Genomic DNA, 27,840 nt, shown 5'->3' on the forward strand with positions numbered 1-27,840 from the left:
TTTTCCTAGAACATGATTGCCTTTTGTTTATTATGCAGGTTGTTGATTTACATGGGGAGTTGGAGATGCCAACCAAGCATGGAGTTTTCACATGGTCTATTTCTGCTGAGTTCCGAGACTTTGAGACAGCTTTTAACTTCTGGCAAAAAGACAATTTCAGAAAGGTGTTTAAAACCATCCTTTGGTTTTTGATCCTGAGTCAGAGACAGACATGTGCTTATGAAAGAAGGTAGAGTTTCAATCCTTAGGTAACCTTAAAAGAGCACGAACTATGTTGTGTGTAAGTCATGTGCAGTACACAAACTTGATGTTAAATGACAAATTGGAACAGTCTTTCTCTAGGAATGCCTCTCCTTCATAGAGGCATCACAGTGAGTCTCTTAAAGCCTTGATGTAGGTGTGTTATGGATGGGTTTACAGAGGATGAATGCACAATAGTAAGGAAATTGGGTAGGGAGTGAGGATAGGACATTTAAAAGAAGGAAGAAGAGAAAGTGAGATTTTAAGAAAGGAAATGAAGCTCTGTATGTGTGTGTGGGTGCGTGTGTGTGTGTGCACGTGTGTGTGTGTGTGGTTGGCAGGCCTGGTGATCCTGTTGTGTAGTGTCTCTGAGATCTGAGTTGTGCCTTTTTATTTTGCATAAAGTAGGTACTTGGTCATATGCAGCACCAAGGAGAAGTCAGAGTTCCACCTTTGGAGTCTTTTGTTCTGATTCACGATTTTCTTTCTGGAAAACATTATAACAATGATATTTAGATTAGTAAACTGAGCTGTTTAATTAGTACTGGAAGTCCTAAATCCATCTTTAATTTTTATCTCATGAACCCTTTGATATGAAATTTGATTTGTTGCCCATTAATACTTTAAACTAAATGCTGAAGTCCAAAATTCAGCCTCTGAATATGCAAGGCCTTTCCCAACTTGCTTTTCTACTTCGTGTCTCACGACTATACCCTAACAAGCATCCTGACTCTGGCCATGGTATCCTCATAGACTTTTGCTTTTAATCAAATCTAGTAGAGCTCAAATAATTTTTTTAACTTTAATTGTTTTGCTTTTATTTTTGTTTTTAATTGACACAATAGTTATGTTATGGGGTATAGACTGATATTTCTATACATGTGTACAACGTGTAATGATCAAATCAGGACAATTCGCATATCCATTGCCTCAAGTATTTATCATTTCTTTGTGTTGGAAACATTCAAAATCTAATCTTCTAGCTATTTGAAAATATATAATAAATTGTTCTTAATTACAGCCACCTTGTAGTGCTACAGAACACTAGACATTCCTCCTATCTAGCTGCACTTGGTATCCTTTAACCAACATTTGGCTCTCCTCCCTCTCTGAACCCAAAGAATTCTTATTCAACAGGAAATAAAAGGGACATAGAAGGAAAACAATTTGCTTTACCTGCAGTCTCACACTTACCAACAATTTTCCACTTAGGAATCCATCACAAAAGTTTTGCACATGCTCTACGGAAACTTCTACTTTGGGCAGTGTATCCCACTCATCATCTAGAGTCCGGTAAATTGCCAAAGCTGGCAGTTGAGACTCCTTTAATTTGAAAAATGATATCACCTTCCCATTTGCTTTCATACCACTGTCCACCAGAATAAAGAGAATCTGCAGTTGGGGAAGTTTGAAAGAAAAAGTTCTATCTGAGGCCCATGGATAAAGAGATACATTGTAATTGTTGCAGCTTACACTGATTGAATTTATGGTCTGCACCATGCAATTGAAATCTTGAGTTAAAATAAATTTTTTGCAGCCATAACAAAGAATGCAATCATGTCTTTTGTGGGAACATGGATGGGGCTGGAGTCTATTATCCTTAGCAAACTAACACAGGAAGAGAAAACCAAATATCGCATGTTCCCACTTATAAGTGGGAGCTACCAGTGAAATGAAAGAGGACACAAACAAATGGAAGAACATACCATGCTCATGGATAGGAAGAATCAATACTGTGAAAATGGCCATACTGCCCAAGGTAATTTATAGATTCAATGCCATCCCCATTAAGCTACCAATGACTTTCTTCATAGAATTGGAAAAAACTGCTTTAAAGTTCATATGGAACCAAAAAAGACCCTGCATTGCCAAGACAATCCTAAGCCAAAAGAACAAAGCTGGAGGCATCACGCTACCTGACTTCAAACTATACTACAAAGCTACAGTAACCAAAACAGCATGGTACTGGTACCAAAACAGAGATATAGACCAATAGAACAGAACAGAGCCCTCAGAAATAATACCACACATCTACAGCCATCTGATCTTTGACAAACTGGACAAAAACAAGAAATGGGGAAATTATTCCCTATTTAATAAGTGGTGCTGGAAAAATTGGCTAGCCATAAGTAGAAAGCTGAAACTGGATCCCTTCTTACTCCTCATACGAAAATTAATTCAAGATGGATTAGAGACTTAAATGTTAGACCTAAAACCATAAAAACCCTAGAAGAAAACCTAGGTAATACCATTCAGGACATAGGCATGGACAAGGACTTCATGTCTAAAACACCAAAAGCAATGGCAACAAAAGCCAAAATTGACAAACGGGATCTAATTAAACTAAAGAGCTTCTGCACAGCAAAGGAAACTACCATCAGGGTGAACAGGCAACCTACAGAATGGGAGAAAATTTTTGCAATCTACTCATCTGACAGAGGGCTAATATCCAGAATCTATAAAGAACTCAATCAAATTTACAAGAAAAAAACAAACAACCCCATCAAAAAGTGGGCAAAGGATATGAACAGACATTTCTCAAAAGAAGACATTCATACAGCCAACAGACACATGAAAAAATGCTCATCATCACTGGCCATCAGAGAAATGCAAATCAAAACCACAATGAGATACCATCTCACACCAGTTAGAATGGCGATCATTAAAAAATCAGGAAACAACAGGTGCTGGAGAGGATGTGGAGAAATAGGAACACTTTTACACTGTTGGTGGGAGTGTAAACTAGTTCAACCATTATGGAAAACAGTGTGGTGATTCCTCAAGGATCTAGAACTAGAAATACCATTTGACCCAGCCATCCCATTACTGGGTATATACCCAGAGGATTATAAATCATGCTGCTATAAAGACACATGCACAAGTATGTTTACTGCGGCACTATTCACAATAGCAAAGACTTGGAATCAACCCAAATGTCCATCAGTGACAGACTGGATTAAGAAAATGTGGCACATATACACCATGGAATACTATGCAGCCATAAAAAAGGATGAGTTTGTGTCCTTTGTAGGGACATGGATGCAGCTGGAAACCATCATTCTCAGCAAACTATCACAAGAACAGAAAACCAAATACTGCATGTTTTCACTCATAGGTGGGAATTGAACAATGAGATCACTTGCACACAGGAAGGGGATCATCACACACCAGGTCCTATTGTGTGGAGTGCGGGGGAGGGATAGCATTAGGAGATATACCTAATGTAAATAATGAGTTAATGGGTGAGGCACACCAACATGACACATGTATACATATGTAACAAACCTGCACATTGTGCACATGTACCCTAGAACTTAAAGTATTAAAAAAAAAAAAAAAGCAGATGTTTGCAAAAAAACAAATAATAATAAGTGGGAGCTAAATGATGAGAACTCATGAACACAAAGAAGGGAACAACAGACACTGGGGTCTACTTGTGGGTGGAGAGTGGGAGGAGGGAGAGGAGCAGAAATGAGAACAATTCAGTGCTGGGCTTAATGCGTGGGTGATGAAATAATCTGGACAATGACGCCTCATAACACAAGTTCACCTACATAACAAGCCTTCACATGTACCCCTGAACTTAAAATAAAAATAAAAAAAATGAATTTCCTATTATTTTGTGTTGTTTTCATGTTTTATCGCTTTGACGAGATTGATTGAATTTTAAGAATATAGAATTGGAAAATACTTTAGTGATTATCTAAGAAAGGAAGTATAGCCTGGAGCAGAGAACACGTTTTAAATTCTGCCTCTGGTACTCTTTAGCTACGTGAGTTTGGGCACATTACTCAGCCTCTCCAAGACGCAATTTTCTCATTGGCAAAATGGGCTTTTGGTGGGGGAACTTAAATGAGGTAACGCATTAATATTTTTATTCAGCTTTTGGCATATAGTAAGTGTTTGATAAATGTAAACTATTTTATATTATTAAATCAAACCTTCAACCCAAAGTAGAAATCTTCTTTATAGTATTCTGATCAGATGACTGTCTACTTTCAGTAACACGAAATACTTCTAGTGTTAGAGAGCCAACCATCAGAAAGGCAGCTTATTTTATTACCAGACAGTTCTCATCATTAGAACAGTCACTAGTTAGGCACAGTAACCTTGAGGTAGTTGAAGTTTTACTATTTCAGTGATATCAAGCAGAACTTCACAAAGGAGGGGAGGGAAAGAAAGAAATATTCATTGTATATTGAGTAGGCACCAGGTGCTTGATAGGTGTTTTATATGAGAAATGAGCCCTGAGGTCTAAATCTCTATGAAATTATGGGAAAGATTAAACAAATGGTGACTTATAGGTGATTTATTTTCAGTCTCTTTGGATCTCTATTTTCTCTCTACTAATCAATGCAGGAAAAACCCAGACTTAATCACTACAGGAAGATATAATTACATATGCCTTTAATGTGATAAAATACAACATCTCTAGTTCTGAAAAATGTGATTTATTATGTCCTACTTCTTGCTTTGCTATCTTCTAACCATAGTTGTTTTCCTTATTTATCTCTGCTTCCTAGCCCCATCTCCCTTTTCCTAGTGTCCTAGTGGTGTGTATGCAATAGAATATTCCCATTCTTGCCTTACCTTCCCCTGGAAGAGCTTGGCTGCCTTCTGGTATCTGTGCATGTTCTCCTCATACTCTGGGGAGGCCTTGTTCATTATCAGGAGGAGATGAATCTGAATTACGCTATTGAATAGCCCAATCACAGTCTGGCAAGTTGAAATGTGTTACAGTAGAGTGAAAGAGAGAGAAAGAATGCATTAGTACCTGGGAAGGAAGGAGTGAATAGGTAGATTGAAACATAAATGAGAGCTGGCCACTGGTAACAGAAATGGAACTAACTTCCAAGATGGCTCTCAGTGAGTCTCACCATCTTGTTTTCATGCAACTGTGTAAATCCTTCCTTCCCACACTGAATGGGACGGAACTGAGTAACCAAGACAATGTTGCAGAAATGATGGAGTGTGACTTCCAAGGTGAGTCTTAACACATTACGGTCTCTGCTCTTCTCTCTATCTCTCACTATGAGGAATACCAGACCCAATGTAGGGCACTCAAGCAGTCCTCTGAGGAGAAATGCATGGCAAGGAACCAAGTCCTTCTGCTACTAGCCAGCATTGACTTGCCAGTCATGTGAGGGAGCCATCTTGGAAGCAGATCCCAAGCTCCAGTAGAGCCTTCAGATGACTGCAGCCCTAAACAATGACTGCAACCACCCAAGAGATGACCTTAAACCAGAAGCACCTAACCCTAGCCACCCCAAATTGGATGACCTGCAGAAACTATATGAGATTATCAATGTTTTGTATTTGAAACTCCTAAGATTTGGAGTAATCTGTTTTGCAGCAATAGACCACTAATACACTATGTAACATATTAGTCACTTTGTTTCAGCCTTGCTTCTTGTTGCAAGACTAGTCAGAGACACATAAAATGTAACCTTTGAGTACATATTAGTAGTTCATACTTACTGGGTGTTCATTGTGTGGAGGCACTGTCTCCAACTCTTAATGAATAATAAGTAATTTAATCTTCAAGGTCCCAGTTTTTCAAATGAGGAAACTGAGGCACAGGTAGACTAAGTAATTCAGAGTCAAATAAATGGCAGACAGGGATTCACACCAGCTGGTCTAGCCCCAGAGTTCGTGCTCTTGATCATCAGGATGAACTGCCTCATGCACAGTGGATAGTAAAACCCCATATAAACCAACTCAGTCCCAAATGTGTCTGAATCATTGTACCAAAGGTCAAAGAAGGTGAACTCTTCAGGAGACCAGAAGCATTGACCTTGTTTTGCTGATTAGAGATGGTGATTTTCCATGAAGTTGTCAATGACTTAGAGGAGTAGAACAGCCACCAGAGACAGGAGAAGAAAGAGAGAGGAATCCACGGCACTGGTTCCCTTCATTTCACTGTCCTGAAATAATGCTGCAAGTCTATTTTAAACCAATCTCATTTCTTTTCACCTCTCCTAAATTCAGAAAGCATTGCTACAAAACTAGTGTGTACGCAGGAAGACAGAACATGGTGAGTTAACAAATCTTTGGGCAGAGTCTTAGGAGGAAGAGAGCAGCCAGGCAGAATTCTTCCTGAAGATACACACTCTTGTAGAGATGGTCCAGCTCTTTTGGCTGCCTACAATATGTAGGCAAGGAGGGCCAAATGGGTCTTTTCCTAAAGATTTCTCCATGGATTTTAAAATCAAGTTTTAGATTTTTCATTTGGGAGATTGGATGATACATGATTTACTCTTATTTTACTAAATCCTGCTACTTAAATTTAGAGCATTCATTCACCGTTCTAAAGCTGAGATGGAGGATAATTCCTGGGAAGAGTAAAGAAATAAAAACGAGTACGTCAAAAGGTACAGTTATCTTAGCAGAAGGGATTGGCCATAGCCGAATGGATTAGTTTAATCCTAACAGACACGTTGACGCCAAGTACTGAGTATGTGCATTAAAAGTGCGTGGCAGGTCAGGTGCATGGCTGGGATTTTCTGCCCAGTTGCTACTGGTGCAAACCAGTTCTCCAAATGAGAAAAATATTACTTTCAGGGAATAAAAAAAGTAACAATAGAAATTGAACTTGCTTCTTTAAAGAAATTCTTACTGAATTTTCTCTTGATATAATCTGCCTTCACCAATTAATATGGAACTTAAAAAATATGTCATTGTTGTGCAAAATGAGAGACAGATCAGGCATAAGAAACCAGGAAGGTCAGTGCGTGCCCCTGCCTTAGCTAGCTTGCAGAATGCCATGACACAGAGGCCATAGCCCAGGGACGAAAAGATCATCTTTTCTGGCCCCACATAGAGAAGAACACCTTTATGATTATTACTGCCAATACCCCAGGGGCATACGTGTTTGGAGCCTTAGCAGAAGTGGAAATAGAATCAGCAAGTCCAGAGAGATAAAGATGGTGTGAGAGGTAGGCCAGAATTTATTCAACAAGAAAAGGGGTGTTTTCTGTTGAAGGCAGTGTAGGGTAATAGACAAACTACAGGATTCAGTCACAGGGACCAGTCATAAAAAAACAAGGGCAACTACATAGGCTGTCTCTGAAGCTCAAATTCCTAGCCATAGGGCTTTGAAGGAGTTACTTAAATTTTCTGAACTCCCATTTCCTCTACTGTAAAATGGAAGTTGGCAAAATGTGCTAATGCATCAGTTACATTTTTGTCCCTTAAATTATGCATTTTCTATTTACTCATGATGTGACCTTGAATAATGTCATCACTTGGATCTTGAATGTTCTCCTCTATAAAATGGGCACAATAATTTCCTCTCTTCTACCTCAACAAAAATCAATGTGAGGAATAAATGGGAAAATGAGGATGAAAGGGCTCTGTAAGTTCTCAAAAATCATACCATGCATGTAAAGTACTATTATTAGAGAATAGAAGGTACAGTGTTTTGAGCTGATGTAGATCACTAGAAATTAATACTCTGTAAGATTCTATAATCTATGTCAGGGAAAATAAGGATGGGACACAAGATAATTCTGTGGACTGTGTTATAGTCTATAGCGAGTGTTAGAAGGCCAGATGGTGATCAGGACAGGTAGAGCACCACCTTTATCCAGATTGCATGCAGCATGCAACACCAGAGGCAGACACACCAGGAGAAAAGGCTGAGGCATGGTGAGGGTGTGGGCACGTGCTAGTCAATGCATGGTTTGCAGCTGCTGCCAGACTAGGAGCTGTTTGTTACTGGTCTATAAAGAGGTACATACAGAAAATGAAATGTGTGTTTAGAAACAATTATAGAAACTTTACACTGCTGTGACATCCAAATATGTGATCAGTGAGCTTCATTTAACATTTTTTTTTGTTTGTCTTTCATTTACTCTTATTTTATTTTAGGCACACACCATCGTACCTGGTAATTTTTAAAGTTTTTGGTAGAGACAAGGTCTCGCTATGTTGCCCAGGCTGGTCTCAAACTCCTGGGCTCAAGCAATCCTCACGGTTTGGCCTCCCACAGTGCTGGGATTACAGTTGTGAGCCACTGCACCTGGCCTTGAGTCAGTCACCTTAACTTTGCATTCTGGTTCTCTTTCTTACTAGCAGTGTGATAGTTCATTTAACTTTTCTCTGTTTTTTGTTTAACAGGAACAAGTTAAATCTTAAAAAGGTGTAGGAAGGATAGTAACATAAACAATACAGTAGGTGTTCAATTAATGGCAGTTCCTGTCATTATTGTTCAAAGAATTGGAACTCTGGGAGGAAGAGACCTCTGTTATGAAGACCAGTACCTTTCCTGACTCAGGCTCTGAAGGGGCTGAGAACAGGAAATATTGTTTACCACAGGGTTGTACTCTGTCACCATGTGAAGGCTGTTGATTTCAATGAAACGGCTCAATTTGGTGGCATCAATACTTTCAGTGTCTTCGTCCTCTAAATTCAGTTGTTCATTGTCTACCTGGTTAACAAAAAAAAAAAGAATAAAGTCACTATTCCATCTTTTTTTCATGTATTGATAAATGTCTTTGGACCCCCATGTGACAGGCACTGATTAAAGCTCTGAAGACCAAAAGATAAGTAAGAAAGTTTCCCTGCCCTAGAAGGACAAACTGTCCTGTAGAATCCAGGTGTCATCACAGGATAATCACAGGCCCGCATGTCACCTAAGGAAGAGCAGAAAAGCTTCAAGGAAGAAGCTACTCCTGAAAAGTGGCTAAGCCTTCATCAGATAAATGAGGATGAGGAAGGAGCTTTAAATAGAGAACAGTATTTACAAATACTGTGAGATGTGAGAGGTTGTGTTCTCGAAGCTGCCGTTAGTTCACTGTGACCCTAGTAGATGTGATGTGAGAGTTGCAGAGAGACAAGGTTAGAGGGATAAGGAGGAGCAAATTTGGAAGTGTCTGGAAGCCAAGGCAAGTAGATTAAATCCTATCTGAGGGCAAGGGGGGCCATTGGCAAGGTCAGATTTGTATTATATTTATGCACCCTTTTACTGTGAAATAAAACACGTGTAGAGAAAAGTATAACACAGTATAAACATTTGCGGTAAAGCTCAGCAAATTATCACAGAGAAAACTACTGTAGAATCACCACCCAGGTAAAGAAACGGAATATTGCTAGAACCCCTGAAGTCCTGGTGCTTTCTTCTAATTTATAATTCAGTCTTTTTTTTTTGCCAAAGGTATGCTGACTTTAATGTTGACCATTTTCATTCTTTATAGCTTTACCACTTAAAGATCCTTCTTTTAATGCTGTAGTTTAGTTTTACCTTATTTTTTAACATTGAATACATGTAAACAAACCTTTTTTTTTGTCTCTTTGGCTTAACATTTTAATTATAAGTCATTTATGTTATTGCATGTAGCTGTTGTTTGTTCATTTTCCTTGCTGTATAATATTCCATTGTCTGAATAAACACAATTTATTTATTCATTTTACTACCGATGAACATTTTGATTGTTTCTAGTCATTAAGACAATGCTGCAATGAATACTTCTTGACTTTTGGTGCATATATGCCTCTGTATCCACTGAGCATATTCCTCAGATTGGGATTTTTGATTATAGAATATGTATATATTTAACTAGTAGAAAATGCCAAGCTATCTTCCAAAGTGGATAATAACTTGCACATACCAGTACTGTGTGTGAAAGGTCCCATTGCTCCACATCCTTGTCAACACTTGCTATTGTCAGTTTTTCTAATTTTACTGATTTTGGTGGATATGGTTGTATCTCAGTGGCTTTAATTGCATTTTCCTCATTAAGAGTTAATAATAATTTAAGGATATGAGGACAATTAAAGATAATTTCCCTCATTATCCTCTTTATGAAGTGTTTATTCATGTTGCTTGCCCATTTTTCTTTTGTCTATCTTTTTCTTTCTGATTTAAATGCGTTTTTATATATGCTGGATATGAGTCCTTTGTTGGTTCTATAGTGCATGTATTTTCTCACTAGGGCTTCTCTTTTAATGGTTACTGCATATGAAAGAAGGTAATTTAAACATAGTCAAGGTTGTCATCTTTATAGCTAATGTGTATTTTTTCATTTTGTTTTATTTAAGAAATCTTTTGACTACACAAAGGTCATGAAGATATTCTCCTATACTTTCTCCTTTCTCAACATTGTCTTTCACAATAGATCTAAAATCCACTTGGAACTCATTTTTCTTCTTAAAACGGATGCAAGTTAGGCCGGCAGTGGTGACTCACGCCTGTAATCCCAGCACTTTGAAGGTCCGAGGCCAGTGGATCACCTGAAGTCAGGAGTTCAAGACTAGCCTGGTCAACATGGCAAAACCCTGTCTCTACTAAAAGTACAAAAATTAGCTAGGCATTGTGGTGCATGCCTGTAATCCCAGCTACTCAGGAGGCTGAGGCAGGAGAATCACTTGAACCTAGAAGGCGGAGATTGCAGTGAGCCAAGACCACACCATTGCACTCCAGCCTGGGTGGAAGAGTGAAACTCTGTCTCAAAAAAAAAAAAGGAGGCTAAGATCCTTGATTTTTGTATTACTCTTCTCTAAAGTGAGTATTAAAGTCTCCCTCTTTCTGATTGCTTGCATTAATTGGGGCATTGGTCTTCTCCTGTCCTGGGATTTTCTGGTTCTCAGGCCTTCAGATTCAGACTGGAATCTATACCATTGGTACTTCAGCCCTCAGGCCTTCAAACTACAACACTGGCTCATCTGGGTCTCCAGCTCACAGGCAGTAGATGGTGAGACTTTTCAGCCTTCATATTTGTGTGAGCCATTATCTTATTAAAAGAATCTCTTATTATGTATATTCATATATATAATCTTTACCATATAACATATATATAATTTGTATTATTTTTATGTAATTTTACTATGTAATATCTATAATCTATTATCTATCTATCTATCTATCTATCTATCTATCTATCTATCTATCTATCTATCTCCTGTTGACTCTGTTTCTCTGGTGAGCAAAGAAACAGAAAAACAGAACCAATCCTATTGCAAATAATACTGCTATGCCATTAGTTTTACTACTATTATTCTTATTGACAAATTGGTGAAAACTTTTCTTAGTGTTTGAAGTCTTTTTCCTATTTTATTATGCTTTACTTTTAACCTACTATTCAGATTTGTACATATTTATGGGGTACAGCGTGATGTTTCAATACATGTATACATTGTGCAAATAATCAAATAATAGTATTTAGCATATCTGTTGCCTCAAATATTTATCATTTCTTTGTGATGAGAACATTAAAAAATACTTTCTTCTAGGTATTATGAAATTCCAATACAATATTGTTAACTCTACTCACCCTACTGTGCAATAGAATACCTAAACTTATTTCTTTCATCTAACTGTAATTTTGTACTAACCAATTTCTCCGCGTCCCCACTTCCCTCTTCCCTCCCCACATCCGCCTCCGCTCCCCAGCCTTCCATAACCACTATTGTACTCTCTACTTCTATAGATCCACTTTTTTAGATTGCTTGTATGAGTGAGATCGTGTGATATTTGTCTTTCTGTACAAGGCTTATTTCACTTAACATAGTGTCCTCTGGGTCTATCTGTGCTCCTACACATGACAGAACTTCATTCTTTTTTATGGCTGAATAATGTCTATTGCATATATGTACTGCATTTTCTCTCTCCATTCATCTGCTCACGGACACGTAAGTTCATTCTGTTTCTTGGCTATTGTGAATAGTGCTGCAATGAACATGGGAGTGCAGATATCTCCTTGACATACTATTGATTTCATTTCCTTTGGATGTATACCCAATAGTGAAAGTGCTGGATCATATGGTAGTTCTATTTAAAAATTTTTGAGGAATGTTCATACTGTTTTCCATAATGCTATACTAATTTAGATACCCATTAACAGTGTATAAAAATTCTTTCTCCACCTCCTCACCAGCATTTGTTACTTTTTGTCTTTTTGGTGATAGCCATTCTAATTGGGGTGAGGTGATATCTTATTGTGGTTTTCCAGTTTTTAATTAAAAAACATGTAGAAAGCCACCCCTGACCCGACCTATGTGCTCCTTTTCTCCCCAGAAGGAGCTTATCGTTGTTAGAGATGTTTGAACCAGAGCAACTCCATCTTGAATAGGGGCTGGGAAAAATGAGCTGAGACCTACCGGGCTGCATTGCAAGATGGTTAAGACATTGTAAGTCACAGGATGAAATCGGCACAAGATACAGGTCATAAAGACCTTGCTGATAAAACAGGTTGCAGTAAAGAAGGTGGCCAAAACCCACCAAAATCAAGATGGTGATGAGCATGACCTCTGGTTGTCCTCCGTGTTACCCTCCCACCAGCCCCATGACAGTTTACAACTGCCATGGCAAAGTCAGGAAGTTACCCTGTATGGTCTGAAAAGGTGAGGCATGGATAATCCACTCCTAAGTGCATGTAATCAATAAATAAACATAAAAATGGACAACCAGCAGCCCTTGGGGCTGTTCTGCCTATGGAGTAGCCATTCTTTCATTCCTTTACTTTCTTAATAAACTTGCTTTCACTTTACTCTGTGGACTCACCCTGAATTCTTTCTTTTGCAAGATCCAAGAACCCTCTCTTGAGGTCTGGATCAGGACCCCTTTTCACTAACATCTTTCTGAAGACCATGGAAGGAACTATAGTGAGAAAACCCGCTGACCCAAAGGCTAACTTCGGGTAAGTTACGGGGTTCAGTTACATCATGAATTAAGGGCCATTTCATGTTTTTATGTTTCCAAGATATCAAATCCTATTATTTGGCCAATTTTAAATTTGAAAGTAGCAAAAAATACATAGAAATCTATACATTTCCTCTTTAGAAGGCTCTAAATGCACTCATAAGTTTGATATGTAGAATTTTTATCATTCAGTTCAAAATGCTGATGACAATAAAAGATCTGATATTCTGCATTCCCATGTAGCATTTTAATTGAAGTCTGGAAATGTGGCTAAAAGTCTGTCTTATTTTTTGAGACAGGGTCTTGCCTCATCCAAGCTGGAGTGCAGTGGCCCTTTGAGGCTTACTACAGCCTCAGACTTCTGGGCTCAAGTGATCCTCAGCCTCCCAATGGTCTTTGTAGACAGCCTGATGGAGTCTCATGGCACAAGAAGATTAAAACAGTGTCTCCAATTTTAATAAATTTTTGCAATCCAAAAAAAAAAAAACAAAACAAAACAAAAAAAAAAAACAAAATGCTTCCTAATTTTTTGTTCTTAATTCTTCTCTAAACTATTAGTTATTTAGGAGTGTATTTCTTAATTGTAAACTGTAAGATATTCTGGTTATATTCTTATTGATTTTTAGCTTTATTTTTATATTTTATTTTTATTATTTGTGTCTTTAAAATTAAGTATATTTTGCAGTTTTTGAATACAGTATTCTATAAATGTTTATCAGGTCACTTGGTGAATTTTATAGTTGAAATTTTCTATATCTTTCTTTTTTTTAACCAACTTATTTTATTTTAAAGAGTGTTGGGGCCGAGCGCAGTGGCTCGCGCCTGTAATCCCAGCACTTTGGGAACCGAGGCAGACGGATCACAAGGTCAGGAGATTGAGACCATCCTGGCCAACACAGTGAAACCCTATCTCTACTAAAAATACAAAAAATGAGCCGGGCATGGTGGCGTGCACCTGTAGTCCCAGGTACTCAGGAGGCTGAGGTAGGAGAATCACTTGAGCCTGGGAGGCAGAGACTGCAGTGAACCAAGATCATACCACCGCACTCCAGCCTGGGCAACAGAGCAAGACTTTGTATCAAAAAAACAAAAAAACAACAAAAAAAAGAAGGGTGTTAAATTTTTCTATTAAGTTGTGGCTTTAACCATCTTTTCATTCAATTTTGTCATTTTGTGCTTATATAGTATCAGGACATGTATTTGATAAATGCAAAATTTAGAATTATTAAAACTGTCTGGCAAATTGAAACTGTCATTATGAACGGTTATTCTTTATCTCTAGGAATGCTTGTTGCCTGAAAGTCTACTTTATTTGGTATTAATATATTCATATCTTTCTTTTGGAAGTGTTTGCATGGTATAGCTCCATCCTGTGTTTTACTTGTGTCACTTATAGAAGGCACATAGTTGCATTTTTCAATCCAGTGCCTGATAATCTTTGTCTTTTAATTGGATTATTTCCATGAAATGAAATTACTGATGTATTTAATTATGCATTTTCCATTGGTTCTATGTGTTCCAAATTCTATTTTTCTTTATTTCTGGCCTACTTTTGAATTGACTGAGTACTATATATTATTTTCTTCTTTCCCTTTATTGGCTTAGAAGTTACATAGGCTTTAATTATTTCCTCAGGGATTGCCAGAATACATTATAACATGCATTTTTTTTCACGTATCAGAACCTAGTATTAATTGGCAATTTCAGCTTCTTCTTAGACAATGCAGACATTAGATTATTCAAATACAGTTTACCTCTTTTAAATTCAATTTTCTGGCTCTACATTCAAGACTTACACAGGATTAGTGTCATGTGTTTTAATTCCAGATCTCACAGGATATTATTCATTTTGTTATATCTTCAATATACACTTACATTTATGCACATATTTACATTTTAGCTTCTCTTTATTTATTCCTGTATTTTTTAGCTTCTATGTGGGTTTTCTTTGCTCTGCTTAGAGAAGACCTTTTACTATTTTCCTCAGTATGAGATGGATGTGTTGAGTGACAAATCCTCCCAATTTGGCTGTTTAATATGCATTTATATTCTGTTTAATTTTAAAGGCTGTTTTTGCTGAGGGTAGAATTATAAAGTTGGCAGTTATTTTCTTTCAGTATTTGAAAGATATAATGCTTTGTATTCTGCCTTCCACTGTTGCTATTGAGAAGTCAGCTGTGAAGCTTATGGTTGTCCCTTTGTGATTATTTTGATGATAATCTCTCTTTTCTCTGACTTCTTTTTTTTTTTTTTTTGAGATGGGGTCTTGCTCTGTCACCCAGGCTGGAGTGCAGTGGCCGGATCTCAGCTCATTGCAAGCTCCGCCTCCCAGGTTTACGCCATTCTCCTGCCTCAGCCTCCCGAGTAGCTGGGACTACAGGCGCCCACCACCTCGCCCGGCTAGTTTTTTTTTTTTTTGTATTTTTTTTTTTTTTTTTTAGTAGAGACGGGGTTTCACCGGGTTAGCCAGGATGGTCTCGATCTCCTGACCTTGTGATCCGCCCATCTTGGCCTCCCAAAGTGCTGGGATTACAGGCTTGAGCCACCGTGCCCGGCCTTCTCTGACTTCTTTTAACATTTTATCTTTTGTGAAGTTTTAGATGTACTATGGCAGGGCTAAGAGTGTATTATACATATTCCACATGTGTATATATTTGCATATGTGTAGGCATATGTGTGTATATTTGTGTGTGTGTGTGTGCATGTGTGTACATATACATATGATCACTCTAATCCAATTTCAGGGGTTGAAATGATTGGCATCTGTGTTGCAACCCTCGAGAGGGCTTATCTGCTATGACTCATCCCTGTTTTTAGGTACAGCTGTGTAGGATTCAAAGGGGATGTGAAAGGTGTTGTACTAGATTCACTTCCTATTTCCCCTTGTGAGGCCTGGACTCCAACATTTAATTTTCAACTCCTGAGGATCTCAAAATGCAAATTTATTTCTTAGCTTCTTGGTTGCTTTTGGAACTGACCAAATCCCTCTAGACAAAAAGCAGTCCTCAATGCAGGGTTCATCTTTTTGGGTTTTCATCTTCTTCTAGATCTTGAGCTAGACATTTTCCCTCTTTTACTAGCTCTTTAATGCCTTCAGATACACACACACAGTCACACTTACACACACACACACATTCAGACACACACATTTTAACTTTTAAAAATAGTCTTTGGTAGAAAGGATTGTCTGGTTACATGATCCATTATCCCAGATTTGTATTTCAGAACAACCTTTCCACCACGCTCAGATATACTGAAAGATAGGACTTCATTCTTCCAATCATTGTTCTCAGTTTTCTATTTCTTCTCCCCAGTCTACTCATGCCTATAAAGACACAAAGATAGTGCCTCCACCATCCATAGATAGATCTAGGCCTATAGATAAAATTATTAGTGTCAGTTCTTGAACAGTTTTGTCCATTTCCTACAATAGTTTGCATCACTTTTGAGATCCTTGGGCCACCTGCCCTTGGACGTCTCCTTAACCCTTTTCCCTCCATGTGCTATCTGTATAGGTCCTGCCCAGTCAGATCTTGCCTTGGATCAGAACAACCCTTTTGTCCCCAAGGTACTTTCTTCTAGTCTACCCAGTAAAATCAGAAGCAAATCTCACGTTAGTTAATGTAGGAGGGAATTCAGGCAAAGGGAAATTAAATTCACTAAATAGCAAGAATCCAAGATTGCTCTTTATTGTCATCCCGGTGATGATTCCTATTTCATCTCTTTTGTTCAAGAGGGTCTCCCATTGGGGTAACTAAAAGCAGTAAAACCCTTGGAGATGCACAATGCACCCCTTATGGTTAATTTTAATTCTGGATAGATCTAGTCATTCTCTTACAATCCATTTGTTTAATAATTATTTGCTGAGTGCCTGCTATATGCACTGAGGCACAAAATTGCAGCCATTCATTCAGATGGCAATTTAAGCACTCTTTATTTTAGGATTGCTTTACACAATTTAAGTTTATGAAATAAATAAATGCTGAGGTACAGAAAAGTTTGCATTTCTAAAAAAGAATTTTGAAACAAATCAAAACCACAGGGTAAAAATGAACTCCTTGTGTATATTTAATTGTTTAAAAATTCACAAAGTTTTGGAAAGCTTGGGGGAAAAAAACAAAAAACATGAAAGCAAGAGAAAAGGTCTTAGGTGGATCCTTGCCCACCCTCCTATCACCTCCTTCTCCTTCCCTTGTCCGTATCAGGAAGAATGAGTAGATACATAAAGTGAGCACATAAAAAATTGATATTTGCAGCTCCTCTGGATCCTTAATGCTGCTACTGACCTGTATTTCCAGCTGGCATGTCTCCTTCGTGCTTAAGGCTTTGCTACTGCAACCGCCAAAATCATCATCATTATCATCACAATCAGGACTCATTTAATATTTGATGTGTCTAAATGCTTCTTATTTTTCTAGGAACTCCTAGGCCTGGCGCATGCGCCTCAGCTGACATCGCTGTGCCTGGACCAAGAATCGCCCCCCTCTCTGTACTTTTTTCCTGGCAGTCCTTCATACTTCCCAGAACAGGGAGAACAGGAAAAGCCAGTTAGTCTGGGTGTTTCTGGACTTAAAGAATGCACTAAATTGGAGGCAGAGGATGTTAAGTGGTGATAACATTCTCTAAGAAGCAAAAGAGCTTTAATAAAAGCCATCGTCCTGCAGTCTCTCTAGTTTGTTGTGCTTCTTTTAAGAAAACATGCCCGATCTTTCATTATTTCTTAAACTAATAAACTCTGGAACATTCATGTTTAGGGTTTCTGGAAGCAACATTTGAACAGGAAATCTCCCTCTGTAAAGGGAATTATTTGCATAGTGCACTGGAAAGAAAATCCAACCCTGGAACCAAGAGTTAGAAAAACCTTTTAAAATATCTTTTTTCAGTTTTATGGAAAGAATTTTACTTAAAATATCATATTTTTATTTCAGAGAAAAGAGGCACCAGAAGAAAAACAGAAATAGTACACTGGAAAGATTGTTACCTTAAAATATAATTTTGAGTTTCCTCAAGAGTATCTGAAGGAGTATTTTTTGTTATAGACACTGTATCATACCAAGAGATTTAATCACTCATTTTCTGTTCATTCATTAGTGTTTCAGTTATATTCATTTGAATTCCCATGGATTTTTCTAACAACCCAGATTTTTATAAAATGTATTAAAATTGTCTTAGTTTACAAGACAGTTACAGTATTAAATGTCTTTGGTGGCACTGAGAAATCCTTTGGTAAACAAAGGTCCTCATGTCCTCGGTTTGTTTTTGTAAGCTACTCAGCTTATCGTGTATTTAGTAAATACATACTTTAAAAATATGTTTCTTCATGGACACAGGGAGGGGAACATCACACACCAGGGCCTGTCGGGGGATGGGGTGTTAGGGGAGGGAGAGCATCAGGACAAATAGCTAATGCAGGCAGGGCTAAAAACCTGAATGACGGGTAGATAGGTGCAGCAAACCACCATGGCACAAGTATACCTATATTACAAACCTTCATGTTCTGCACATGTATCCTGGAACTTAAAATAAAATAAAATAGAATAAAATAAAAAATGTTGACCGGGCGCAGTGGCTCACGCCTGTAATCCCAGCACTTTGCGAGGCCGAGGCGGGCGGATCACGAGGTCAGGAGATTGAGACCATCCTGGCTAACACGGTGAAACCCCGTCTCTACTAAAAATACAAAAACAAAATTAGCCGGCGCGGTGGCGGACGCCTGCAGTCCCAGCTACTCAGGAGGCTGAGGCAGGAGAATGGCATGAACCCGGGAGGCGGAGCTTGCAGTGAGCCCAGATGGCGTCACAATACTCCAGCCAGGGCGACTGTCGGTCTCAAAAAAAAAAAAAAAAAGGTTTCATAATCTGACATATCTTCTTGCATTTCTTATCAGTTTATCTCATGGACTAGTTTCTTGTGATTCTCTTTGTCCGGTGAGGTGTATTTCTTATCATAGTCACCCAATAAATAACTGTAAAAGGAATGAAGGATGACTGCACTGTGTTTTCATTACCATCCTATTAGGTCAAAGTTAGGTTAATTATGTTTCTTAAAATAGTAATGATTGAAAAAAATCCAAAGCAGGGTAAACATTCAAATAATATTTCAAATTCCATTTTAGAACAAGCTCATAGTTTATTTAACCTGGAAATTCCATCTCTGCTAGGGCAACAATAAGAGTCCTACTGAAAAATTTGAGAGTTTCTCTGCTGTTACCCTCACAAAAGACAGGCTGTGCCCTCAAACAGCAAGATTGTTATACGCAACTTATTATGGTTTCATGAATTTTACCTAAATTCTTCCTGATTACGTTTATATAGTTGGCCTGAACTATTTTTGAAGAATGTTACGTTGCATAAATACAGCATTGGCTGGCCTTTTATTGCTCCAACATTTCAAGCATGAGTAATATCAATTTACTGTTATTTTTTCAGTTAATCATTATTTCGGCTTACTTCTAAATATGTTCTTAAAATGGAAAATTTTGTAAATTTAGACAATATATAATGTCTAGATTAAATCTTGACAAATAATTCTGCAGTTTGATTAAGGAGTGGTAGGAGGCTAGAGGAATAATTTAAGAGAAAATAGTTAAAAGAAAAAAAAGTAGGTTTTAGAATGAGGGACATTAGATAGAATTCAGTGTAAAAACAAAGTTTTTCTTCAGGGTGAAGTCCTTTAGAAAGCCACTATAGTATAGTAAAAAGGGTATGATTTGTAGTCAGCAATGCTGGGTACAAATCAGACATCTGTTACTTCACAGTTGTGAGATTTTGGGCAACTAAACCGATCTCTCATGGAACTTTCCTTATTAAAAATGCAGGAATAATAAAAATTACTTCATCAGATTCTTGTGTGAATTAAATGGTCAAATATTGTAATAGTGCCTATCGTAGATTAGGCTCTGAAAACAAACAATTGAACCGAACAAACTGGATCTAAAAAGAAAGAAGGTCCCAGAAAATTTTTCAATAGGTTCACGTTTCCCAGTGTAAAATAGGATTGTCTTGGTTGATGTTCCCTTTTCAAAAAAAAAAAAAAAAAAAGTTACTCTAAACTCTTGAATAATAGTCCTATTAAAATATGTACTAAACTTTTGAAAGTGTAAACTGTGAAAAAAATATTTATCTGAAAGCTGGCATGACGAAGGTTGAGCTTCTTCCAGCCCTGCCAATGAAGTAGGGCAGGAACCAGTTTGTTTGTTTTCTGGTATGGCACATAAATAATCTTGCCACAGAGGTCCCAAGAGTTCATTTAGAGTAGGTCTGTCACTAGCGCTAAACAAAAAACAGATGTTAAAGAAGAGTGAAAAACTGAGAAGTCATCAAGGAGGCTTTATGAGGAATGAACTGTAAGCAGCACCAATGCTCCCATTAGAGGATGTTAAGTCTATAGAGATGGTGAAAGCAACAGCGCTTGTTTTTCTTCCCCATATGCGTATCTTGGTGGTACTAAGCCTTTCAAATCAGGCCTTTATAAGACCCATGAACAAAAAACTGAGAAAGAAGTACTTGTGGAGTGTAGCTTATTAGAATTTTTGTGTTGGAGGGTTTCTACCAGTGGTTCAATGGCAACATGAAAGGCATTTGCCTAACCTTCCATATATTCCTTACCAAAGCCTTTCACAGAAGAATTTGGTTTAATCTTATTTCACACTGGTGAGAATGCAAACCAGCAACCACTGTGCAGGTGGGAAAGGGGTTGCTGAAGGGAGCTCACACAACCTCAGAGATGCTTTTGGAGGTGAGTTCAGTTCCTCAAGCACCTTCCGAGTACCTTCAAGGAGCCAGAGGTGTATTATAGCCCTTTGAATACATAGATGAATAAGTCATAGTTTCCAACCTCGAATAGGTCATGGCCTAATAGGGTAGTAGAGGAGACAGATATATAAATAACTGATATGAACTATAAAGTGATAAATGAAAATAGAGATAAGAAATTACATACAGAGGAATGGTTAGGCCCATTTGGAGATTCCAGGGACGCTTCCTAAAGGGTAACATTCCTGAACTGATTCACTGGAGTATGAGAAGGAGTCATTCAGGTGAGGCTAGGTGAAAGGCGACCCTTGGTGGGTGGTGATATTCTAGACAGAAGGAATAGTCTAGGCAAAATCATGGAAATGGATGATAATTATGTGTATAGTTGGCTACTGAGAGGGTAAAGCCCAGGGTGGAAGCTGGATGGAAAAAGGTCTAGAGAAGCAGGCAGTGGGGCAGGCCAGCAAAGCCTATTTGTAACATTAAATATCTCGTTTTTGATTTTTTAAGAAATGAGAAATATTGAAGAGTTTTAAAGAGAGGAGTGCCATGGTCAATTTTCTATCTTAAATACATCATTGTGATACCATTCTAGAAATTGTATATAAAGTAGTAAAAGGAGATTAGTTAAGAAGCTAATGAAATTGCTTACGCTTAGGCTAAGAGCCTAAATACAGAATGAGATAGAAGGAGAGGAGGAGAATATAGATTCAAGATAGAAGACACAACTGGCAAAAATGTAAGACCAAATGAGCATAGCCGTTTAATAAAATAGTATCTTAGATGGAGGAATATTATTAGCAGGTGCAGACAACAAATTCAGTTTTGAACATTTTAAGTGTATAGTGCTTATGAGGGTATAAAAATGCTTATACCCAGCAAACGTTTGAATCTTGAGAGAAGTCCAGACTAGAGATAAAATATTCTAAATGCTCAGCAAGCACATAATAGTGGAATATGCAAACGAATTGTATTTCTTAAGAAAAACATATTCATTCATTCATTGATTCATTCATATATTCATTCTCAACAAATACTTAATGAGCATAGCAGGCACTGTTCTAGGCTCTGTGGATACACTGAACAGAACAGTCTCTGCCTTCACAGAGCATGGGTTCCATGACCTAGATGATAAAAAGTGTTGGGTCAGGCAGCATTGTAGATACAGGAAGAGAAGATCTCAAAGAGACTATAAAAGCAGCGGGAGGATCAGGAGAAGTAATTTCCTAGAATCCAAGGAAAGAGAGAACATTAAAAAGAAAGAAGTTGTCACTAACATCAAACATGACAGAAATGTTGAGTAAAACAAGGAAGCCATGCAGACCTGGATAAATGTAGTTTTAATGGTGTGATGGGACATAAGCTAGATAGTAGTGTCTAGCTTAGGAAAAGACAGCTTTTCCTAAAAAAATATGCTTAAAAGAAGTTTCAGTGAGAAATGAAAAAGAAAGAAAGGGTGGCAACTAGAAGGGGCACGACATTCAGTCCTGAAATATTGAAAACTTTCTTTTGCATCAATTTTTCTTTTTCAGTGGACTCTTGGCATCTTTATCTTGATTTTCCACCAACAAGTAGAACTCAACGACCAATGAAAGCATCAGAAATCCCCATTTCTGCACATGACCTCACTATTCCTAGACACCCTGACTTTAAGCTTTGCCTCCTTTCCATAACTGTGATATCTAAAGATCACAGGATCCTCCTCCTCTTTAATTTCTGTTGCTACCTCTCTACTACAGACTCTTAATACTTCTCACATGGTCTGTTTTGCCAGCCTAACAAAAGCTGCCTCTTCTCTTGCCTTTTAACCTGAAAATCCATGCTCTGCCTTGCTGTCAGAATAATCTAATACAACACATTCCTGTTCGTGTTACTTCCCTGATGTAAAGGCTTTAGGGACTTTCCAGTGACAACCAGATTCAGAACAAACTCATTAAAGTGGTATTCTATATTTTCCCCACAATATGATTTTAATCAAGTTTCTCTCTCTGATATTCATTTTCCCCAATATGTACCCTGGGATCCAGTCAGATTGGCCTCTTCATTGTGTCCTGAGATTTTCCCCCCTTGGCCATGAATTCTTTGCCTTGTCTAAATTTATCTATCCTTTAAGTTCCAATTCTGTTGTCTTTTTCTTTTCTTTTCTTTTCTTTTTTTTCAGAATTTCCACACTGCTTTTATCCTTTGAACTGTGATAAAACTTTACCCATAGTGATTCTCTTTGTATTATAGATACTTGCATATTATGTTTACAATACCTACTATACTTTAAGATCTATGAGACTGGAGAATATGTTTAATATGTTTTTATTGTCAGTATCTTGCATAGGGCATATGGGAAGTAATAAATGTTTGAAGAACAAAAATGAACTCCTCAAAATATTTAATATAAAATTTTTGGAGCTCAGAGTGACCTTAGAGATAATACAGTCTAACTCTTTTATTTTAGAAGGGAAAGAATTGGAGATAAAAAATGTTAAGTGACTGCCCGAAGTCGTATGGCTGTTGAGCGACAAAACAGTACCAAAATTCCATTTCCTGGCTTTCAGTCCTGTCCTCTTTCCATTTCATTACAGTACCTGCTTGGGAAGCTTGAATTGAGTCTTCATCCTTGTCAACAATGTCCCTGAATTTGGTACCATCATTAGTGTAAAAGACATAGAGTCCTTCCCAGTCTCACAAGTTTATGAGTCCACAACCCAATGAAAATCTGGGAGAAAGTTCAAGCTACCCATCCAACTTACCAGGCGAAAGAGGCAGATGGTGTTCCCAGTGATGTTGTAGTGGATCAGAACCTCAGAATCAGTGCTGATTCCAAATGACACATCTGGGAATTTTTGCACCATGCTACGGAGTATGGACACTGCTGGTATTTCTAAATCCTAAAAACAAGAGAAAAAAATAATACCACAGTGATTATATTGAATGGCAGAGACAAAGGATATGGAAAAGAAATATGCCGTGAAGCTTTACCAGAAATCATAGATTTGATTTACCACCCAGTAACACATGATTTACCTCTAACAGTTCAGGTTTAATTGTCAGTAACATTCTTGAATTTTCCAGGCTCTGTGAGTTAATAGGTAACCACGAAATTGTAGCTGAGCCTGAGACTCCTGTCAGGCCTTGTCATAGAGCTTGAAGTTTACTAGGAGCTGAGAGAGGCCTCAAAATCATAAAGGCCTGCCTAGTTTGGCTGCACTGTTGTAGATATACATGAGAAGCAACTGTTCTGGGAACAATTTGTTTAACAGTGAAATAGCAAACAAACGAACATAACCAATTCTATTTTTGTTGAAATGGCATTTATTTACTAATTCCTGTATGTAGGTTAGAATAATTTTAGAGCACTGAGATAATATGCACAAATTAGCAGTTTATATGGTTTTAAAAACTAACTCGAGGATTAAAGGAAAAGTATGTGAACAACTAACTATGTTGTGCTAAAGATTTATAGGCGCCTTGTGACCTCACCAAGGACAAAGAAGTTCCCAACTTCCTGAGACCCTTACTGGTGCCCAGATGCGTATGGTTGCTGGTTATTGCTTGATCCCAACTCCCTACTCTTCGCCCTGCCCTTAACGTACAAAGAGCCTAAAATTGGTAGTGACTTAAGACATACTTTATTTATTTATTTTGAGACAGAGTCTCACTCTATCACCCAGGCAGTGTCGCAATTTTGGGTCACAGCAACCTCCGCCTGCCGGATACTTGTGCCTCAGCCTCCTGAGTAGCTGGGACTACAGTTGTGCACCACCATACTTGGCTAATTTTTTTCTGTATTTTTAGTAGAGATGTGATTTCGCCATGTTGCCCAGGCCGGCCTCGAACTCCTGAGCTCAGGCAATCTGCCACTGTCAGGCTCCCAAAGTGCTACAAATAACAGGTGTGAGCCACTGTGCCTGGCCAAGATGTACTTTAGGATGCTAGTCCACTGTCTTCTTGGTTTATTGGATCTTCAAATAAACCGGCTTTTCCTCCCACCGGCTCTTGTCTCTTGAGTTTTGGCTTTGGTTACATTTGTGGAGAAAAGGAAAAAATGCAAAAATACGAAATAGGTGCCATCAAAAGGGCCAAAAAAGAAAAAAAGAAGAAAAAGAAAATAATTAAAATGAAAGCTTGGAAGTTTTAACAAACGTTTATGCAGGGTATGGAGGACAGTCCCTCTCTTGCCACTGTAGATAAGCCTGAGCTTTGCACATGAAGATGCTGTTCACGCATCCAACCCTGCAGCCCAGGCCGGCAGGAGGGAGCAGAGAAGCCACTTCCGAGCAATGATTCCAGGCCTTCCATAGAGGCTGGCATCATTTTCCCTGCTGTCACAGGACCTTTATCCGTAGGAGCTCAGGGAAATTAACAGGAACAAACATGTTCTACCCTGCAAGTCTCCAGGCTGAAGGAGGAGATGTGCAAGGAGAAAAGAAGATGGCTAGTTGATATGCTATGGCTGTGTGCCTACATAAAATCTCATCTTGAAATATAATCCCCATAATCCTTACATGTCACGAGTAGGACCAGGTGGCGGTAATGGGATCATGGGGGCAGTTTCCTCCATGCTGTTCTTGTGATAATGAGTGAGTCTCACAAGATCTGACGGTTTTATAAGTGTCTGGCCTTCCCCCTGCTTGTGCTCATTCTCTCTCCTGCCGGCCTGTGAAGAGGTGCCTTCTGCCATGATTGTAAGTTTCTTGAGGCCTTCCAAGCTATGCTGAACTGTGATTCAATTAAACCTCTTTCCTTTATAAATTATCCAGTCTTGAGTATGTCTTTATTGGCAGCATGAGAATGGGCTAACACACTCGTCTTGCATCTGGGATCAAGCAGAGAGAGCTGGTATCTACTCTTCTAGAGGCTGTGAACAATAGTTGATTGAGGCCTCCCTCTTACTCTGCTCCTTCAGATGGAATTGCTCAAGGATAAAATGATGGCATCTGGCGGCTGTTTAAGTTATTGCACACTTCTCCAGGTCCATGCTCTTGCCCCTTCCCTGTCTTTCTGAGGGTGTTTTTGTCTACAGCTCAGATTTCTCATTCCTGAAAAATGTACTCCCTGTCTTTCTCCCCCACTTGCATCTCATTGCAGTGATTTCCAGCTGTGTACACAGAACCGACAGGGTAATCAGGAGTTGTAATTGGTGAATGGAAACCGACAAGAAGGTCTGCTATGAGAGAGTAGGGGCTTAATCAGCTGTGACGATTTCCAGATGCTACCACCAGAGAAAGATGAAAATGCTGGAATGAGGGAGTCTCATTTATGGCTGCCTTTATTAACCAAGCAGCCAATCTGGAAGGTGGAGGTTAACACCTTGAATATACAAAATGCCATCCTTTTCCAACATTTCAGACAAGGCAAAGAGAAAGAAGAATAAGAGTCCACATTATCTGGGGGAAAGGCCTTAAAAGGCTGTGCACCGACTAATGTCCAGGAGCTTCAGAATCCTGTAAACAGTGTTGCTGGATGATATAAATTGGATTCACTCTGGCCCCTGCCTATTCATAGGGTGCTATGAGAGTACAGACCAAATGCGTTTAGGACAATGGTAGGGTTCCATGAAGGCATTCTTTCTGCAGATCCTGACTTGAGCTCCAAAGCATCCATAGATGAGGAGATGCAGCCCACAGGCTCAGAAAGAAGTAAGTGTGAGAAAGATATAATTTAGAGACTGGGAATGTCTTAAAAGTAAGAGGTCCCAATGGACAAGATGAAAGCAAACTGTGGCTGTCTCCCTTTACCCCCACTTCTAATGCAGTGTCATCTGCCAGCAGTTGGCTGCTGTGGTTCCCTTGAGGTAGAACATTTCTGGCTCTTGGGGGAGTTACAAGTAGGGTATCTGAACTAACCTGGAAGAAGCCTACGACAGCCACCTCAGTGGCAGCAATGAATTCCATGGCAGCTGGGACATCTGCGAGCCACGTGGGTTCCTGGGCAGCACCAGGACCATCTAGAGAGAGAAGTAGAAGATGTCAGGGTACTGAGGTGAGAAGAAGCAGCTCTAAATAATGAGGGCATCTATACCTTTTATCTCTATACTAAGGCTAAGAAAAGCACAATTTCTAGGAGTACTGTTAGCATGCCAAAGCATAATATTTTTACTAACATATGGAAGGTGACCCTACTGATGGTCTGTCCCTGAAGGATACTGCCAGACTTTCCTGCTCTCCGCTAGACAAAATGCATCGTATCCAGGATTTCCTGGAAAACTTTCTAGGTGTGGAGGAAAAGTACCCAGAGAACCACCATGATGCTCCTTTTCCTTCTCCTAATAACACTTTCACACTATTGCCACCCAACTACATTTTTCTTTTACCTGCGGATTTCTCAACTTCTGCAGCAGCTTCTGCAGTCAGGTCACATGTGAGGAGAAATAGGAAGAACATGAATCTGGACAGGGCAGCTTCCATTGCCCCTCTCCTGCTCCTGCTCCAACCCTGGACTTTGTGTTTGGGAGGCCGACTTAGGGCAGCCTGCTCTGTAGCTGATTGGTTGTGAGGTTGTTAGGGCTTTGGGAACTTTGCAGCTGGCTCCCGAAGAGCCTTCAACTTCTGAGATAAAAGACCAAGTTTAGTAATCGGGACTCAGAACATAACCAACCAGAAGAAAGTCAGGTCAGTTTATTTAAATAAAAAATGTAAATATTCAATGCCAGGTATTGATCCTAGCACTAGGGATAGAAAGATAATTATGATCTGATCCAGCCTCTGCCAGCTTAGATTGTCAGTGGGAGAGATAGGCAAGTAAAAAGATTATTTAAACATAAGATGGAAAGTGATATAGAAAAATTCATAGGGTGCTATGACAGTACAGATTAAGGGTATTCGGGACAATGCTAGGTTTCAATGAAAGTGTTCCTCCTGTGGAGGATGCCCAAGCAGAGTCCTGGGTAAGTAAGATTTTGCCAGAAAACACAAGGTAGAAAGGGAGTTTCATGTAAAGAACCAAAGCATAGAGATGCAAATATAATGTGTGACAGAATTACTAGTAATTGAGAATGATGAAAAGGAAGGAAGTGATACATGTGGGCAGAAAGGCATGTGGGACCAGCTCACAGCAGGCCTTATATGATACGCTAAGCACGGGAGCATCAACTTTATTCTGTAGGTGATGAGAACCCCTGAAAAGTCTTAAGCAGAAGAAATAGATAAAGTTTGATTTTGCTCACAAGTGTCTGAGGAAGTCCAAGATGAGATTTTCCACAGGCATTGGGATATG

At 38.7% G+C, this 27,840-nt stretch overlaps 1 protein-coding gene across 3 annotated transcripts; it reads right to left on the minus strand.

The window, feature by feature from the left end:
* ERP27 (endoplasmic reticulum protein 27) lies at nucleotides 1-27,061 on the minus strand. 3 transcript variants are annotated; one of them, XM_005570231.5, is made up of 7 exons: nucleotides 26,939-27,061; nucleotides 26,472-26,572; nucleotides 23,376-23,513; nucleotides 8,552-8,668; nucleotides 4,831-4,956; nucleotides 1,435-1,632; nucleotides 1-727 (listed from the first exon to the last, which is right to left on the minus strand). In XM_005570231.5, the coding sequence occupies exons 1-7, from the start codon at nucleotides 27,030-27,032 to the stop codon at nucleotides 680-682; spliced, it is 822 nt and encodes a 273-aa protein (XP_005570288.3). In that variant the 5' UTR covers nucleotides 27,033-27,061; the 3' UTR covers nucleotides 1-679. The 3 variants fall into 3 exon arrangements, 2 of the variants coding, with proteins under 2 accessions (XP_005570288.3, XP_015285905.3); XR_012420052.1 differs by lacking the exon at nucleotides 1-727 and having other exon boundaries at nucleotides 1,611-1,632; nucleotides 8,502-8,668; XM_015430419.4 differs by lacking the exons at nucleotides 23,376-23,513; nucleotides 26,472-26,572; nucleotides 26,939-27,061 and adding an exon at nucleotides 17,164-17,303.
* Nucleotides 27,062-27,840: the final 779 nt, after the last annotated feature.

The sequence above is a fragment of the Macaca fascicularis genome, chromosome 11 (genome assembly GCF_037993035.2).
Source record: "Macaca fascicularis isolate 582-1 chromosome 11, T2T-MFA8v1.1".
NCBI classification, from domain to species: Eukaryota; Metazoa; Chordata; class Mammalia; order Primates; family Cercopithecidae; genus Macaca; species Macaca fascicularis.

Coding starts and splice junctions, on each gene's coding strand:
- ERP27 (XM_005570231.5), bottom strand. CDS start 27,032: ATGGAAGCTGCCCTGTCCAGATTCATGTTCTTCCTATTTCTCCTCACA. Junction 26,573..26,938: donor AGAAGTTGAGAAATCCGCAG/GTAAAAGAAAAA, acceptor TTCTCTCTCTAG/ATGGTCCTGGTGCTGCCCAG. Junction 8,669..23,375: donor CCATCTGCCTCTTTCGCCTG/GTAAGTTGGATG, acceptor TTTGTTAACCAG/GTAGACAATGAACAACTGAA.